The following is a 14,978-nucleotide window of genomic DNA, read 5'->3' as shown; positions in this document are numbered from 1 at the left end:
GATCATTGCCTACAGATCACTAACTCCAGGATCAGTTATAAGCAGAGCCCAAGTGGGTAGAGTTCCTGCCCAGAAAGAAAAGGCTTATTCACCATAAAAACTGCAGAACTTTACTAGTTTTATTGGCAGAAACATGAGTGGGAGTGGATCTTAAGATCACTGAACCAATGGAGAGGGAAGCACATATTGATAATAGGACTCTTCCAGAATTCAAGATTTACTTTCCTAGCAAGGAGATCCAAAGCCAGTCCTAACATGCTGCTGAGAAGGCTACTTGAAGCCTGGACACACTCTAGGTCTGTAGTAACTGAGGTGGGAATGCTGTCAATTTCTTGGCAGAGTACTAAAGAAAGATCAGGGAGTACTACAGAACCCACAACCAGACAATGTTCCCTGGAAAAACCCAGAGGACACTCCATCCATTAAGAAAGACAGAGTGAAAAAGGAACTATTGTCTTTGAGCAGCTCAGTGGTGGTTGTTCTCTACAGGCCAGGGATGAAAGTAAATGAAGCTGCCGTATGACTGGGCTTTCTGGCGTAAATGGTCTGGAAAGTAGATTCTCTCCAATATTCATCAGTAGAAAGAATAAACAGTAGTTCGTATGTCTGAGGGAAGGACAGCAGTACAAATTCTTTGTCTTGTATCAAAGCTATGTTAATTCTCTCCATAATGTAGACTAAAGGGACTCTGACCATGCTGACATTCTGCAAACACCACACTGGCCCACTATATTGATGACATCATGCTAGTGAGCAGGAAGTAAGAAATCTTCCAGATACTCTAGCAAAAAACAAGCATGCCAGAGGATAAATGATAAGCCTTGCAAAGAATCGGGTAACTACCACAGAGGTGACACTTTTAGAAATCTGTTGTCTGCGTCCAGCAGTAATCCTTCATAAGGACTTGCTCAAGTAAACTGCCTAATCATCTTTTAGATCTCAGCCAAACATTATTTCCTCAGGGAGACTTCTGGTGCCCAGAACCAGACTGGGGTTCCTGTATAGCTTCAAATGCTCATTGTATTTTCCTTCATAGCTCTTTATCATATTTTATAATTGGTTATTTGTGTAACTGATTTAAGGCCTATAACCTTCCCTATATTGTCAGTTATAGGAGGACAGGAACCATACCTTGTAAACCACTGTATTCCCAACACCTAGCATATTCTTTAGAATACGTTAAATGCTTAGCAAATAAAATGAATGAATTATGCTACAAATGGCTAAGGGCCTCCACGTAGGAAGTGAAAAGATAGCCTATAAGGTTGCCCTGCACAATTTCATTAAATATGTAATACCCAATATTACCAAAACTCAGAATCTGGACCCTTTTAATACTTTATCAGCTCATTTATATCTTAAACACCTATGCTAAGTGGTGTTAGTAACTACAACTATCATTTATTAAGAATAGCACTTTTGTGTCCTGAGCACTGTGTTAAATGATCTGCAACACGTTTATGAGATAGGTACTGTTATTAATCCCATTTTATAAATAAGAAAAACAATAAGGCTTAACAACATTAAGTTCCCTGGGGTCATCGATTGGGGCAGAAAATGTATTTGTACACAGGTCTGTCAGACTTTGAGCCTATGGTCATAATGTCTTTGCTATACTGCCCCTTATTGCCATGGTCTGTTAAGTTTGATATTTAATATTCTCAAATACATTAAAAAAAATGTAATCTATACGAATAGGTGAAGAAAAGGATCATTAGAGGACAAATGTCATGACCTCTGGTATATTGTGATTAAAACTTTATTCCCATTTCACAATGCTTGAAAGGCAAGATCTACCCATTAATTAAAATCCCTTACCTCTTCTGAGCACATCGAAGCAAACCACGTCCAAAATAAACTAAAGACATAAAGTTTTCACAAATTTCATTTTCTTGGATCACCATCTTCATCACTAGAAATTTATTCTCAGCTTCTGTGTAATCCTGTAGTAATATAAAACTAGGTTTGGCTGATGTAAAAGGCATTTTTTTTTCTTTTGTAATAAACAATTCTTTCTCAAACTGGGTAAGTTAGGGCTGCTTTAATATTGATCCAGTTATGTGATCATTTACATCTATAATCCTAGCATCTCTGTAAGTGATCATACAGATAATGTACTCAGTGATTAAAATATTTATTTATAAAAAAAATCCGAGACCTTCTTTAACCAATATTTCAAAATAAAGATTAATTAAAACAACTTTTATATTTAAAACTGACAAATGTTATTAGCCCAAAGAAGGGCTTGTCTAATGCCTGTGGGAACAAAATTCTCTCTTCTTCTTAATTTTCTTTCTAATTGGAGAACAAATCTCCCTAATTTTTCAAATAGGAAGTGACTTCTTGAGCAGTCTCTTTTGGGGAAGAACTATCTTGATCATAAAAGCAATACAACTTCAGAAGCAAAGATTGGGATCATTTCTGATGAATGCTTGCTACAATTATTTAAACAAGCATAATGGCTTTGGTCTCCCTGGAAAAAAAAAGCCACATAGCCTTGTGTAAAAATATTCTCTAGCACATACACTAAACAATAATTAATATTACATGAAATTATTTACAATGGGAATGTTTTTGAGTTTGGCACTTATAAATTCTACTTCATCTAATTAGAAGTCATATTTATATATCTAACTTAGAAAACCAAGTAGAGAGTATAAATTTGGGAAGACAAAGAGTAAAAGAATTATCAAGGTTGCAAGGAAAATATGGAAATTAAAATCAGGAAAAGAGAGTATTAAATTTAAAAGACCCTTAGAAATCACCTAGTTAACTCTCAGATTTTTATTTCTTGTACTCTATTCAACAAAGTATTTGAGGTAAAATTCATATTTCACAAAAGGCGTAAGATTAAGACCAGTGAGATTAAGCTACACTACAAAATGGATTAAAATGTATTAAGTGAAAGATGCTAAACAGTTTGTCTTACATAAATGGTAAGCATCTAAAAGATAAATAAAATAACTGAAGTTATAAGCTAAAATTAAGTTTCCTCTATCAATGTGAAACTTTTAGTTTCACAATACAGTCTCTGGCATAATTACTCTATATTGTAAATATACAACAGAAAAGTCACTGAAAGGTTTCAATTTTTTAGAGAATCTAAAAATTCAATATTTTAATTTGTTAAAATGAAGTCAGCATATGTGAAAAAATTTATGAGCAAATAACATGCTACATACCTCTTTCTTCCCTCTTTCAGTGAGTGCTACTCCATACAGAAACAGTAATGTCAAGTAATAGCCAATATTAATCTGATGTGCCTAAAAAGATAAAACATATTTTACTTGGTTATTTAGACTAAGCCACATTTCAGTATAACAAGCTTAATTAAATACCCTAAGCCTATTTAGTAATTATTAAAAATAGTAAAAAGTATCATTATATTATCAACCACCTAATAATAACTATAGAGAATTTTAAATGTTTTTGATAATTTGACCCAGAAGAAGATAGTAAATAATCGTAGAATAATCCATTAGTCTGATTAAAGAAAATGAAAGCAAATGACATCAAGATCTGTTATATTAAACCTTTCAAAAAAAATTCTTTCTCCTTTTTCTCCCTCCCTCACTCCCTCTTCCTCCTTTCCCCTTATATTTTAGGTCTCAAGAACACTTTAGGTAATAATATAATGAATACCCAAGTATCTACCATACATCTTAAAAAAATATGATAATTTCTTTAAAGTATTTTATTGTCCATGTGTGGGTTTTACCTTAATAGTACAAACATAAAGCTTGTCACTTCTTCAATGAAAAATTAAAACACACAGATATTTCCTTCATTTGAAGATGGTCTATGCCAAATTATAGAGACAGAGAACAGATTAGAGAGGGTGAGGGGTACATGTAACTATAAAGGAGTAGCATAAGAGAGATTTTTGTGGTAATGGAATAGTTCTTTTGATTGCAGGAGCAGTTACACAAATATACACTTAAGACACAATAGCACAGGATACACATCTGTGCATAATAAAGTCAGCCTGAGACTGTCATCCTTAGAAAAGGTCTGATTGCAAAGCTGACCCATGGCTGGTGTCTGGAACCTTGGATTTCAGGAGTGTTCCCAATGTTCTCTAACTGACAAGCTTGGGTCACTGTGCCTAAATTGTTTATGCAAACAATGTGATATATGCTAAACACCTGGGAATTTCTTCTGGGTGTCTGGAATTTTGACATAAGCTAGGCAAAGGCTGCCTAACTGACCAACCCCCAGTACAAACCTTGGGCACTGAGTCTCTAATGGGCTTCCCTGGGCAGAAACATCATACACATATGTTGCTGCATTTTTGTTGTGGAAAGAGGGGGAGGGAGAAAATATAAAGAAGTATGCAGTTGGGACTACTCCAGACTCTGCCTATGTTTTTCCCCTTATAATCTGTCTGGGTGTTTATTTTTACTACATCACTGTAATAAATCTTAGTGTGAGTACAACTACATACTGAGTTCCATGGGTCCTTCTGACTACAGGGTGCTTGGAGACTCCTGACCCAACACCCACTGTCAACTTTTTGGTTTTGATAATATATTGGGGAAACTGAGTGAAAGGTACACCAGGACCTCTCTGTACTTTTGAGTTGTATAGTTATATTTTTGCTACTGTGTATCTAAATTATTTCAAAATATGAAGTTAAAAAACTGTCTATGGAGAAAAATATTATCCATTCTGTTCTTAAGCTCTCTACTGACTTAAGATCATAATCATATCTTTTGTCACATTAATTTTTTTCACTGAGATTGTGCCATACCATAAACAAGATTTCTTCAGATACATTAAGGGTAAGCTTTCTTATAGGGTATGAGCTTTCTTTTTAAACTGATCTAACCTTATTCTCTCACCAGCACACTTCTTAGGCCAACAATGTACATTTATGAGATAATTGGCTGGGGTAAAAGTTTGCCTTCAAAGTAGTCTCAGTGAAGCAGAAGTGTTTGCTCTCACTGGACTGAATGAGTTTGTGAGTGCAAACTCCCCTGTAATATCTTACTGGTTTCCAGCTTAAAATTCCCATCTTTCAGAGATATATAATATGGTTCAAAGCATAGTTATTTAACCTCTATGCCTAAGTTTCTAATCTAGAAAATGGGAATAATGAGATGGAATGCCCATGAAGAGTATGTGAGCTAATCCTTGTCGTATAGCAAACACTAAATAAGTGTGTGTTATTATTTTGTAACTTAAAAAAAAAACTAGCTTCATAAATAATACAACAGAGCCCTTGGCTCATACAATTCTAAACAAAAAGAACATTTTGAGAACAAGATAAGATGCAGAACTGTGGTAATCCTATAACTAGAAGTAGAAGGCAAAGAACTCAGGAATTTAAAGAAGGAAGTTGTACATTTCTAACCTACATCCTGCCCTTTCCTCTCTACTTTTCCCCCAATAGCAGAGATTATTCCAAGTACTAGAAATGGATTTAGAGATGTTACTGGCAACTAGCCCCCTGCTTTATCCTACTGCCACCTTCTACAAGGCTGCCCTGCTTCTTCCAGGGTGGCCCTGAGGAACAGGGAGAGATATCCACACACAGCAGTAAGCAGTAGACTGCTCTGATCATGACAATTCCAATTCTACTAAAAAATTCTAGAAAGAGAGGGAACATTTCTGTTTCCTAGTTTAAGACTCATCTTTGAAATCATGCCTTAGTAGAGAAGGCTAGGCAATCAGCAACTGTTAATGCTGATTTTATACTGATTTATTTCATTGTTTAGCAATTTGGTCAGTGAGAGAAAAAGCAGATCTACAGCACCCCAAAAGTTCTTGGAATTACACATTGATGGAAAAATCCCTTTTCGATGACTCCACCTAGAATTTCACTAGGGTAGTGTGTATAACCTCCTAGAACCCTGGTTCCGAGGGTCCTAAGTAAGGATGACTTTTCCACCTCCTTGTATGTCATTATAATATGGGATTTAGTGTCTTAGGCTACCTTGTTTGATACCTGGGTAGTCCTTTCTTGAAGATAACTAATCCATCTTCTATATATGTACAAAACTTAGTTTACTTTACAGATCCAAATTATTGAAAAAATTGATTTTTCTTTTTACTGTCCTATACTATTGGTTGTGATTTTTGATGCAAGGTCTATTTTTCTTCTGGTTTTTCCATTTATTTTTCAAGTATCATTTGACCTTAAACATATATCTTGTCAAGTTTATCTCACATGAGTACTCAGTAACAGATGGCAGAAGTTATAATTTTTATAAATATAGAAATATCATAAGAAAGAGGATCTGATTAATAATTAGGGGAAAGGAAATAGTTTTTGACATTTATGACTCTTCATTTCTAATTGGGAAAGCCCATTTTTACTAGTTTAAGTTTCTCTTTAAGATGAACAATTGTATGGTAGGGGAAGGGAATAGGCTCATTAAAGAGATGCAGTCATAAACAAGTACAAGACACAAGAATGAAATTAATTTATGTGTACCTTTCTCTAGAAGTTAGAGGAAAATACAAATTGGTCTACACTTTAAAATAGGCATGCATTGGCTGCTCTCACATTGAAAAATGTTGTCCAAATCTGTTATTTCAAACTTACAAAAGCAAACACTTACAGTATAATTAGTAGCTTGAATATTCCTAAGTGCTGCTTCCAATTGTGTTATCAGGAAACGTAAAGTCAAAGTAGGAACGATTTCCTCCCCATTCTGACTGTTAGCTGCAACTTCCCTCTGTGGAAAACAATTTGGTTGCAAATTTACTTAAAATAGACCAAATATCTACATACATTTTTATTATATGAATAATACATACTCATTGTAGAAAATGTGGAGAATAGAAATAAAGATGGTTTTAAAAAACAATCCACAGCACCCAGATACAACCGCTCTTACGTTTGTCAGTTTTTAAGCAGCCTGACAAATCTTTGTAACTATTTCCTCAAAAAACTAAAAAGCATTCCTACACCTGCCAAACAGTTGGCAACATCCACTTCTTCAGAGAAAAGTGGCAATCCTACTTTTTTCTCACACCTTCTATTCTCTAACACAGCTAAAATCTTCCTTCGAGCCCTGAATATGTGGTACACAGGAAAGCTGGCATTAATACCAACCACAGAGCAAGCCATCTTATGCTGCAATCTGACTGGAACCAAGATATGATTACGTACTATCACTTTACATAGACGAAATGAAAGGAAGGACTATTGTCTAATCTTTGTGTCCATTCCCCAATGCTTTGTACCCACAAATGCTTGGCTTACATTACAGTATGTGTTTAATGATGTATTTATTATCTGTGTGGAAAATTTAATGTATACTTTTTTAACTTGGTCTTTCCAGTGAACAATACTTCCCTGTTTTTCTCCTAGCCAACCAGATACTTTATTTCAGTCTCCCCAGCACTCAATTTAATGAACCTCATCTCTATCAACACACATTGTTGATAGGTAAAGTAATCCACTGTCAGATTTTTAAATAATGTCTATACACTGACAGTTTCCAAATTTATATTTCTAGCTCGGTACTACCACCTAAATTCCAGACTCATATATCCAACCATTTGCTCAACAATATCCCTTGAATTTGAATAGGTATACAAAACATAACTTGACCAAATAGCCCTAGATAGTTTCAAATCAATTATCTCAGTGAGGACAACTGAAAAGCTGGACAAAAATATAAAAATATTAAAAACACAAAAATTTCATTTCTCTGGAAGCAGCGGAAGAATAACTGAAAATATCTGGGGTCACTATGTAATGGATTGGAAGGTTCAGAGACACAAACTGACTTTTGGAGCTACTTTTCTTTGCAAGGCAATTGCCATATTTACTTGTAGCTGAGAGGCTGAGAAGCTAGGCAGAGCTCTTAGCAAACTTGCAGAGCTAGGGGAAAAATTGGAGTGCATGACCTATCATGGAAGAGGGGCCCTGGCAAACACCTCATTATTTGGGTTGTGACCCTGAAGAGATACATCCTTGAGTAGGTGTGTCTACTTTGGTTCCAACTGGAAACAAAGGCTAACAGAAGGATCTGAATGTAAGCAGTTTATTTGGAAGGTACAAAGAAAAATGATAAGGAAGTGGAGAAGTGAAACAAGGAAGGGAAAGCAGAGTTTAAATTAGTGGGTGTGTTATTAAGGTAGTTACCCCACAGTGAGAGACTGGGATTAATACAAGGAAACTCTGGAACACTGAAAAATACCAGCCTCCACATTATCCAACTCAAGGATAAAGAAAACTGGGATATTTATACAATTTATTTATTGACTGCTTCCTGTGTTGTATGGGAATAATTAATTCCTTGGGACTTCTGAACTGCCACAAGAAGTACAGCCTTCTGCGTTCTGCAGTTCCAGAGGGGAAAAAAAAGGCCTGAGACAAAGAGATACAGATATTAAAAACTGGAAACTGTCCAGAACATACTGAAATGATAACAGTTCAAGAGGCTAAAGAGTATGGGCAGATCACTGATAGTAACTGCTACAAAGGGTACACCATAAATGGACCCTTCTTTGCAGAGATATGGGTTGATCTGCCCATTTCGCCATTATTATTAGTGATTTTTGTCACATGTAAAAGTTCTGCATGTATTTGGGTTTATTTCCCAAATTTTTCTTCTGTTTTCTAGACTTGTCTATAGAGTCAAGAGCAAGTGACATAATCTTTCAGTTATTAGAGCTTCATAGTAAGTTTTAATATCTAAGTGGGCAAATTCCCAGTCCTTTTCCCCTACACTATTTTTTCATAATTCTTTTGGTAGTTCTTCCTTTTATTTCCATTTGAACTTTAAATTAGCTTTTAAGTAACCATAACAAAAAAAGATCCTTTTGTCAATTTTATTGCAATTATGTGATATTTGTAAATTTTAATTTTGGGAAAATTGACAGCTTTATCACATTGTATCTTTCTACATGTATTGCTTTTTATTCATTAATAGAGTTTTAGAGTTTTTTTATTTATAGCTTTAAAATTGAATAGTGATTTCTAAACTTAATGTGAAGAAAATCAGTGTGTATTAACTAAAATGCAGATTTTGATTCTTTAGGACTAGTGTGAGGTTGAAGAAATCTCACACAGGTGGCTTAGGAAAAATTTTAAGAAACACTAGTTTACAGCTTACATTTCTTAAGTGTTTTCCTAGGTTTTTTATCTTTTTTCTTTTTATAAATACCTATCTTTCATTTTTACTTAATTGGCTACTGTTTGCATAAAGTCCACTGATTTTGTTGTTGTTTCTGGGTGATTTCCAAAAAGTAAAAGGGAAACAATGGCATTTCCAATCAATTTCAAACCAGAATTCATACTGTGACAAATTATCTCAGTGAACGTTATAATTGTATACAGCCTTCAGATATTTTCAGTTTGTTTGTGTTTTTAATCATAATAGTATTAATTTTTTTCATGGAAATAACTAATGATGTACTCTTTCACAGGAAAGGCAAAGGTGACCTTTTCAAGACACCTATGGTGTTTTGCTCCCTTCCTCCCAATTAACTGCAACAAAGAAAAGAGTGGAACATTTTAACTTCAATAAACTCCATTATTTAAGAACTGACATCCATCTTCTGCTGAAAGTTGCACAAATGATCTAGAAAAACTATTTGCAAGCTGGAAATCTACAATATATTCTCTAGACTATTTATTTTACTCATAAATATAAACATTTTTGACATTACTTTTCCTTATCTTACATTTTTGAAAAATGTGTCAACATTTTACAAACTAGGAAAACTAAAAGTAGTCCCCTGTCCCAGAGTGACATGTAATAGGGTTTTGAATGGAATCAGAATGAACACCAGACTTTACAGTCAACAGCTTATAAGCTACTAACCCATATTCTTACCATTATTCTTTAAAGGGTAACACTAACTAATTACATGTTTAATTAATAAAAGTCTATGGTCATGGCTGACACCAAAATCCTTCACAAAAAGTAAGATGGGGATTCTAAGACCTTAGCTGTGCTGTTGGGGTTTTTTAAAAAAAATGAAAGGGTAATTATGAAATAATAAGAAATATATATATTGATCTCCACTCCTATTTCCTACTAATATTTGATCTTTGACACTGGTTCTTGACACAGAGTTCCTAGAACCCTTGGAATTTCCTGGATGATGGGATTCTTTTGTTATAATGAGGTGGGCTCCTGGATGAGGGCTAGTCACCAGAAACACCAAGTCATGATTAGAAGCTTAGAGCTTTCAGCCCTATCCCTATTCACATAGGGAGAGGGGCTGAACATTGAATTAATAACTGATCATGCTTATATGATGAAGTCTCCATAAAAATTCTAAAAGTATGGGGCTTGGAAAGCTTCCAGTTTGGTGAACACATCCTTATGCCAGTAGGTTGGCACAACCCAGTTCCATAGGGACAGAAGCTCCACACTTAGGACCCTCCCAGACCTCATCCTATGTATCTCCTTATATGGCTGTTTACATGCATCCTTTATCACATCCTTGTTAAGTAATCAACTGATAAACATAGGTGAGTGTTTCCTAGAGTTTTGTGAGTTGTTCTGGCTAATTACTGAACCTAAGAGGGTGGGTCATGGGAACCCTAATTTATAGCTAGTCAATCAGAAGAACAGGGGACAACCTAGGACTGCTGACTGGTATCTGAAGTGGGGAAAGTCACGTGGGACTGAGCCCTTAACTTGTGAAGTCTCATGCCAACTCCAGTGTACAGTGTCAGAGTGGATTTGTAGAACACTTAGATAGTACAGAACTGGTTGGTGTGGGAATAAACCCACACTGTGTCACATGTGTTCTGAGTGTGGTAGTAGTGTAAGAGTGAAGAATCATAGTGTGTTTTCTGTGGTGTCAAAAGTCACCACAGAATCACAGAACTGTACTTCTGCCCCAAAGAACAATTATGATCTTACCTGCATAGTTTGGAAGGAAAAATCTTCTTGTAAGAACTTCTTAATGTGAGGGACCACACCTTTTGGTAGAGTGTTAATTGCACTCAGTAACTTCTTCACTTCTACTAGTAGGTTAATAGAAACAAGACCAGTAGGTTTGTCCTTTTCCTGTTTGTCCTAGAATATATAATTTATTAAAAGTTCACTCAATTATACATGTTCTTATTTACTTTAATGTTAAAACTTCAATGCCAAAGCATTAAAAAAAGAACAAAGTACCTTTACATACTGTATGTACATCACTGACAGAACTATAGAAAATCCAAATAAAAATAAAACATTCTCTCTACTCTTCAGGAACTTATAACATAGCAGAAAGTTTAAGACCAAAACTCAAGAAGTTAAATCTAGGGAAGGCCATCAGAAATTCATTTGAAAGATGTAAAAAAAAATAGAGATTCAAAGATGGGAATGATTATACCTTTTTTTTGTAGGGTGGTGGGATAGGAAAAAGGGCTTTAGGCTTAAATGTGAGTGAGACCTTAAAAAATGGTTACCATTAAGAATTCCACATGTACTGAATTGGTCCATTTAAAGCATAAAAAATGCTAAGTTTAAAATATTACATAGTTTATTCTTCATAATAATGTGAAAACTTTATCTAAGAGTGCTTTTTACATTATGTGACTGATGCTTCAGCTACTAAACACACAGCAATTAGAAAATAAATAGAATGAATCTGTAAACGTTTAAATTATAAACAAAGTAGTAAAATAGAATTACTCTTACTCATCATCTCAATTTGGTTAGAGCTGAATAAGTAGTAATAATCCTGGAACTTCAGGGACTCATTCTTACAGACCTAACAAAGCCATCATTAATGGTTAATTGACAGCTATATGGTCAAGTCCTACATGTAATGTCTAATAACATAGTTGTCAGGAATGGGTGGCCAACAGAAATGGATAAGCAGCTGGAACAGATGAATGATGGCCTTCCTTCAAACCTTAACAAGATAACCACAGTTCCTATACTCTGTTGCAAGAGGAATATGAGTATTCATGAATAGACAAGCTTCTTACTGAAAAGGCCATGCAGAGGTTGAGTCACTGAAAATGCCCTGAAATGGGGTGACTCCTTGACTATCAGGTCTCTAACAGATCTGAACTACCCAGGAAAGTGACTAGGAACCAAAAAAGTCCATTATAGGACCATCTGTCTACTCTCAGCCTCTAGGACTAAGACTTAACATTTAGATTCTTCCAACCCCATCAATACCTAGCAAATAGACCATACATTTCATAGTGTTTCATTATATGAAAATTACATTCAAAAACAGGAAAATGTTAATTTGCTAAATCTTGGTGAAGGGTATATAAGTGTTCACTGTATTATTCTTGCAGTTTTTCTGTAGGTTTAAAATTTTTCTAAAAGTTAGAAAAAATCAACTTCCACTAACTAACTAGAGAAATCCTTATAAAGAACAACAACCGTCAGTAGTGCCTATATTTCAAACTAAAGGTCAATTCTGTAGTCAAAAGTCACCACAGAATCATCTAATGCTAATTACCAAACTGATGCACAAGCAAGATTATAGCAGGCATAAAATAATAGGAAATAATTTAAGTTTCATGCTTATTTAATAACTGTAACTTATCATCAATATAATTTTAAGTTTTTAAGTCAGTTGTCAAAATATTTGATGCTCAATCCATTTTTGGAAAATTGAGTGAGCATCTACACCAAATTCAGGTCAAAGTTTCCACCTCTCTTGCCCTTCTGTGTTCCCAAATCTCTATTTATTAATATCTTCTCTGGATTTAATCCCCCTGGTTCAAATGTACATCCCTATTTACATTTATACATATTCTATTTTCTCTGCAACACGTTCACAGTGATAATCTCGTGCAGATGAATACTATGGTCACTTTATGTCTATATATTTCCTCCGAAATTACTGGATAACCTTTACAAACTTTATTAGCAATATAATACTTTCATAAAACTATGTGGAAGGTAAAAACTACACTATCATGAGCATAACAAAGAGCTCTTCATCCACTCTTTAATAAATGAAAGCACATGTGATAGTCAAATATGTGTGTGTGTGTGTGTGTGTGTGTGTGTGTGTGTGTGTCTGTATTTTAATCTACTTTAAATACATTTATCACTGGCAATAAAAATCCTAGATTAATGTGTATTTCAGTTATTTTTCCATTTAAAACTTGAAGTGCTAACAGTAAAGGTGATAAAAACAGGTAAGAGAATGAACTTAAGGAACTCGGTGAAATTTCTTACTAAATAAAATTAGTTGTGTGTTTGCACGTATACAGTTTTCATTTGTTTGGATTTCACTTTTAAAAGATAAAAATGGGATTTCATAAAACTGTTGGGATGTTTCTGGGCAAATCAACTCAATCATCTACTAATTTTAACTTACAATGTGGACTGGTTCTTGGAATGATAACTTTGAGACACAAGTATCAATTATTAAATAAAGATTTAATTACTTACTAAGGTGGGAAAGTGGACTCACCCCAAAACTTTTAACAGATAGACTGACTAGATTTACCACTACATTCTCAAACAAATTAGTCATTATTAACTTAGTTACAGTTAATGAAAATTAAATCTTCTCTTACCAGTTGATTAGCTGATTTTTCTACCTTATTCTTGATTTCCTCCTTAGACTGTTCCTCAAGAGGATCTCTACTTTAAATAAAAAAGAAAGGTCTAGTTAGTGCATCTCCTTACCAAGAACACAATTAAATGGTTGTAGTAAAGAACAAGTGAATTTCTGTCTGAAAGTTTCAGAATTGTAAACACTGTGTAGCAAAGACCTACAACGGTGGCAGTGTCATGCCTCTTTAGGGACTTCAGTCAAAGAAAAGCTATTTATGCTATGGTTTACAGGATGCTGGATGGCGGGAAACAAAATAGAAAGATGATATAAAAAAATTTTTCATCTTTAACAAATATGCAACAGACCAAAATAATGGGAAAAAGTTAACTTTATAGCACTGTTTCCATGTAAAGAAAAAAGGTTCTTGAAAAGGCTGATGTTTTATTTTGTGTGTTGTCTATGTGAATGTTCATGAAGATAATAAAGGTTTGGAAAGAATCCATCTTATACAGATGTAGATCACTCTATTTTTTGTTTCAGGTTCCTGATCTTACAATTGTCTAATTTTCCAAAATGATATTTTAAAATTAAGGCAGATTATTTAGAAACTATTAACTGTTTTTGTAAAGTGGAATAACTTGACAAGTTTTGCTTTTGGCGTTGGCTCAAAATGTGGACATACACAGTGTTATATGATGAACTGAAAAATCATTTATAAAATTGCTTTTGCCTACATACAGAACCATGACACAGAATCTATAAGAACCATAACATAGGATCATATATAAATTCTCTTATTTCTATGCACTAACAGAGATAAAACTGAGGTGAGAAACATATCAATTGATTTACTCAGAACTGTACCTTATAAATAGTATCCTATTTTACTTTACACTTATGTCTCATTTGACAATTATTTATCATCTACTATGTGCTGATTTGTCAGAAGATATTGGGGCAGATAAACAGTATAGTATTATCCACACAGAGAAAGTTTCAACAAGATGATTTATACATGCAAACAGTATTTGACAAGATGACTCTCAGTGCTCTTTAAGATGTCACAGTAAAGAAAAACCTGTAAACTGTCTTTTCCTCCACTTCTAAGCCCCACTCCAAAAAGAAACACAAAGAACTTCCTTATATTACCAAGGAATGAAAAATACTGCAGCAGTATTCTGAAGCCTCTCAACTTTGAGAAAGAGTACAAAATGTTCTCAAATGTATATCCTCCTTGCTAGCTCCGGTTCACGATAATTTATTTACCCCTTAACCAAGTAGTTTCGGTCTCAGATGCATATAAAAATCACTTGTGAAGCTTCTGAAATATCCAGATATCCAAACCCTACTTCAGAGCTGATTATTCAAACGTGTTGGATGTGAGCTGCTATGTTTTCCATAGGTTTTATAACAAATTTTGATGTGTAAACTTAACTAATCTCCATTCCTCCCCAACATTAAAATAGCTCTATTAAAGATTACTAACAAAATCCTATTTGCTATTTCAATAGCTTTGTTTTAGCTCTTCATTCTACATGGCC

The 14,978-nt window shown here is 34.4% G+C and overlaps 1 protein-coding gene across 2 annotated transcripts in view; it reads right to left on the bottom strand.

Moving 5' to 3' along the window:
* The window catches only part of DZIP3 (DAZ interacting zinc finger protein 3), a 103,545-nt gene that overhangs the window by 73,480 nt on the left and 15,087 nt on the right, over positions 1 to 14,978 (bottom strand). For both annotated transcript variants that reach the window (XM_057502441.1, XM_036930785.2), the window contains exons 3-7: positions 13,457 to 13,523; positions 10,836 to 10,991; positions 6,564 to 6,680; positions 3,183 to 3,263; positions 1,819 to 1,943 (exon numbers count right to left, since the gene is read on the bottom strand). In XM_057502441.1, coding sequence (XP_057358424.1) covers positions 1,819 to 1,943; positions 3,183 to 3,263; positions 6,564 to 6,680; positions 10,836 to 10,991; positions 13,457 to 13,523 — 546 coding nt within the window. The remainder of the gene's footprint in view (positions 1 to 1,818; positions 1,944 to 3,182; positions 3,264 to 6,563; positions 6,681 to 10,835; positions 10,992 to 13,456; positions 13,524 to 14,978) is intronic.

This window comes from Manis pentadactyla, chromosome 1, assembly GCF_030020395.1.
Source record: "Manis pentadactyla isolate mManPen7 chromosome 1, mManPen7.hap1, whole genome shotgun sequence".
NCBI classification, from domain to species: Eukaryota; Metazoa; Chordata; class Mammalia; order Pholidota; family Manidae; genus Manis; species Manis pentadactyla.
This window is presented reverse-complemented; position numbering and strand designations above follow the sequence as displayed.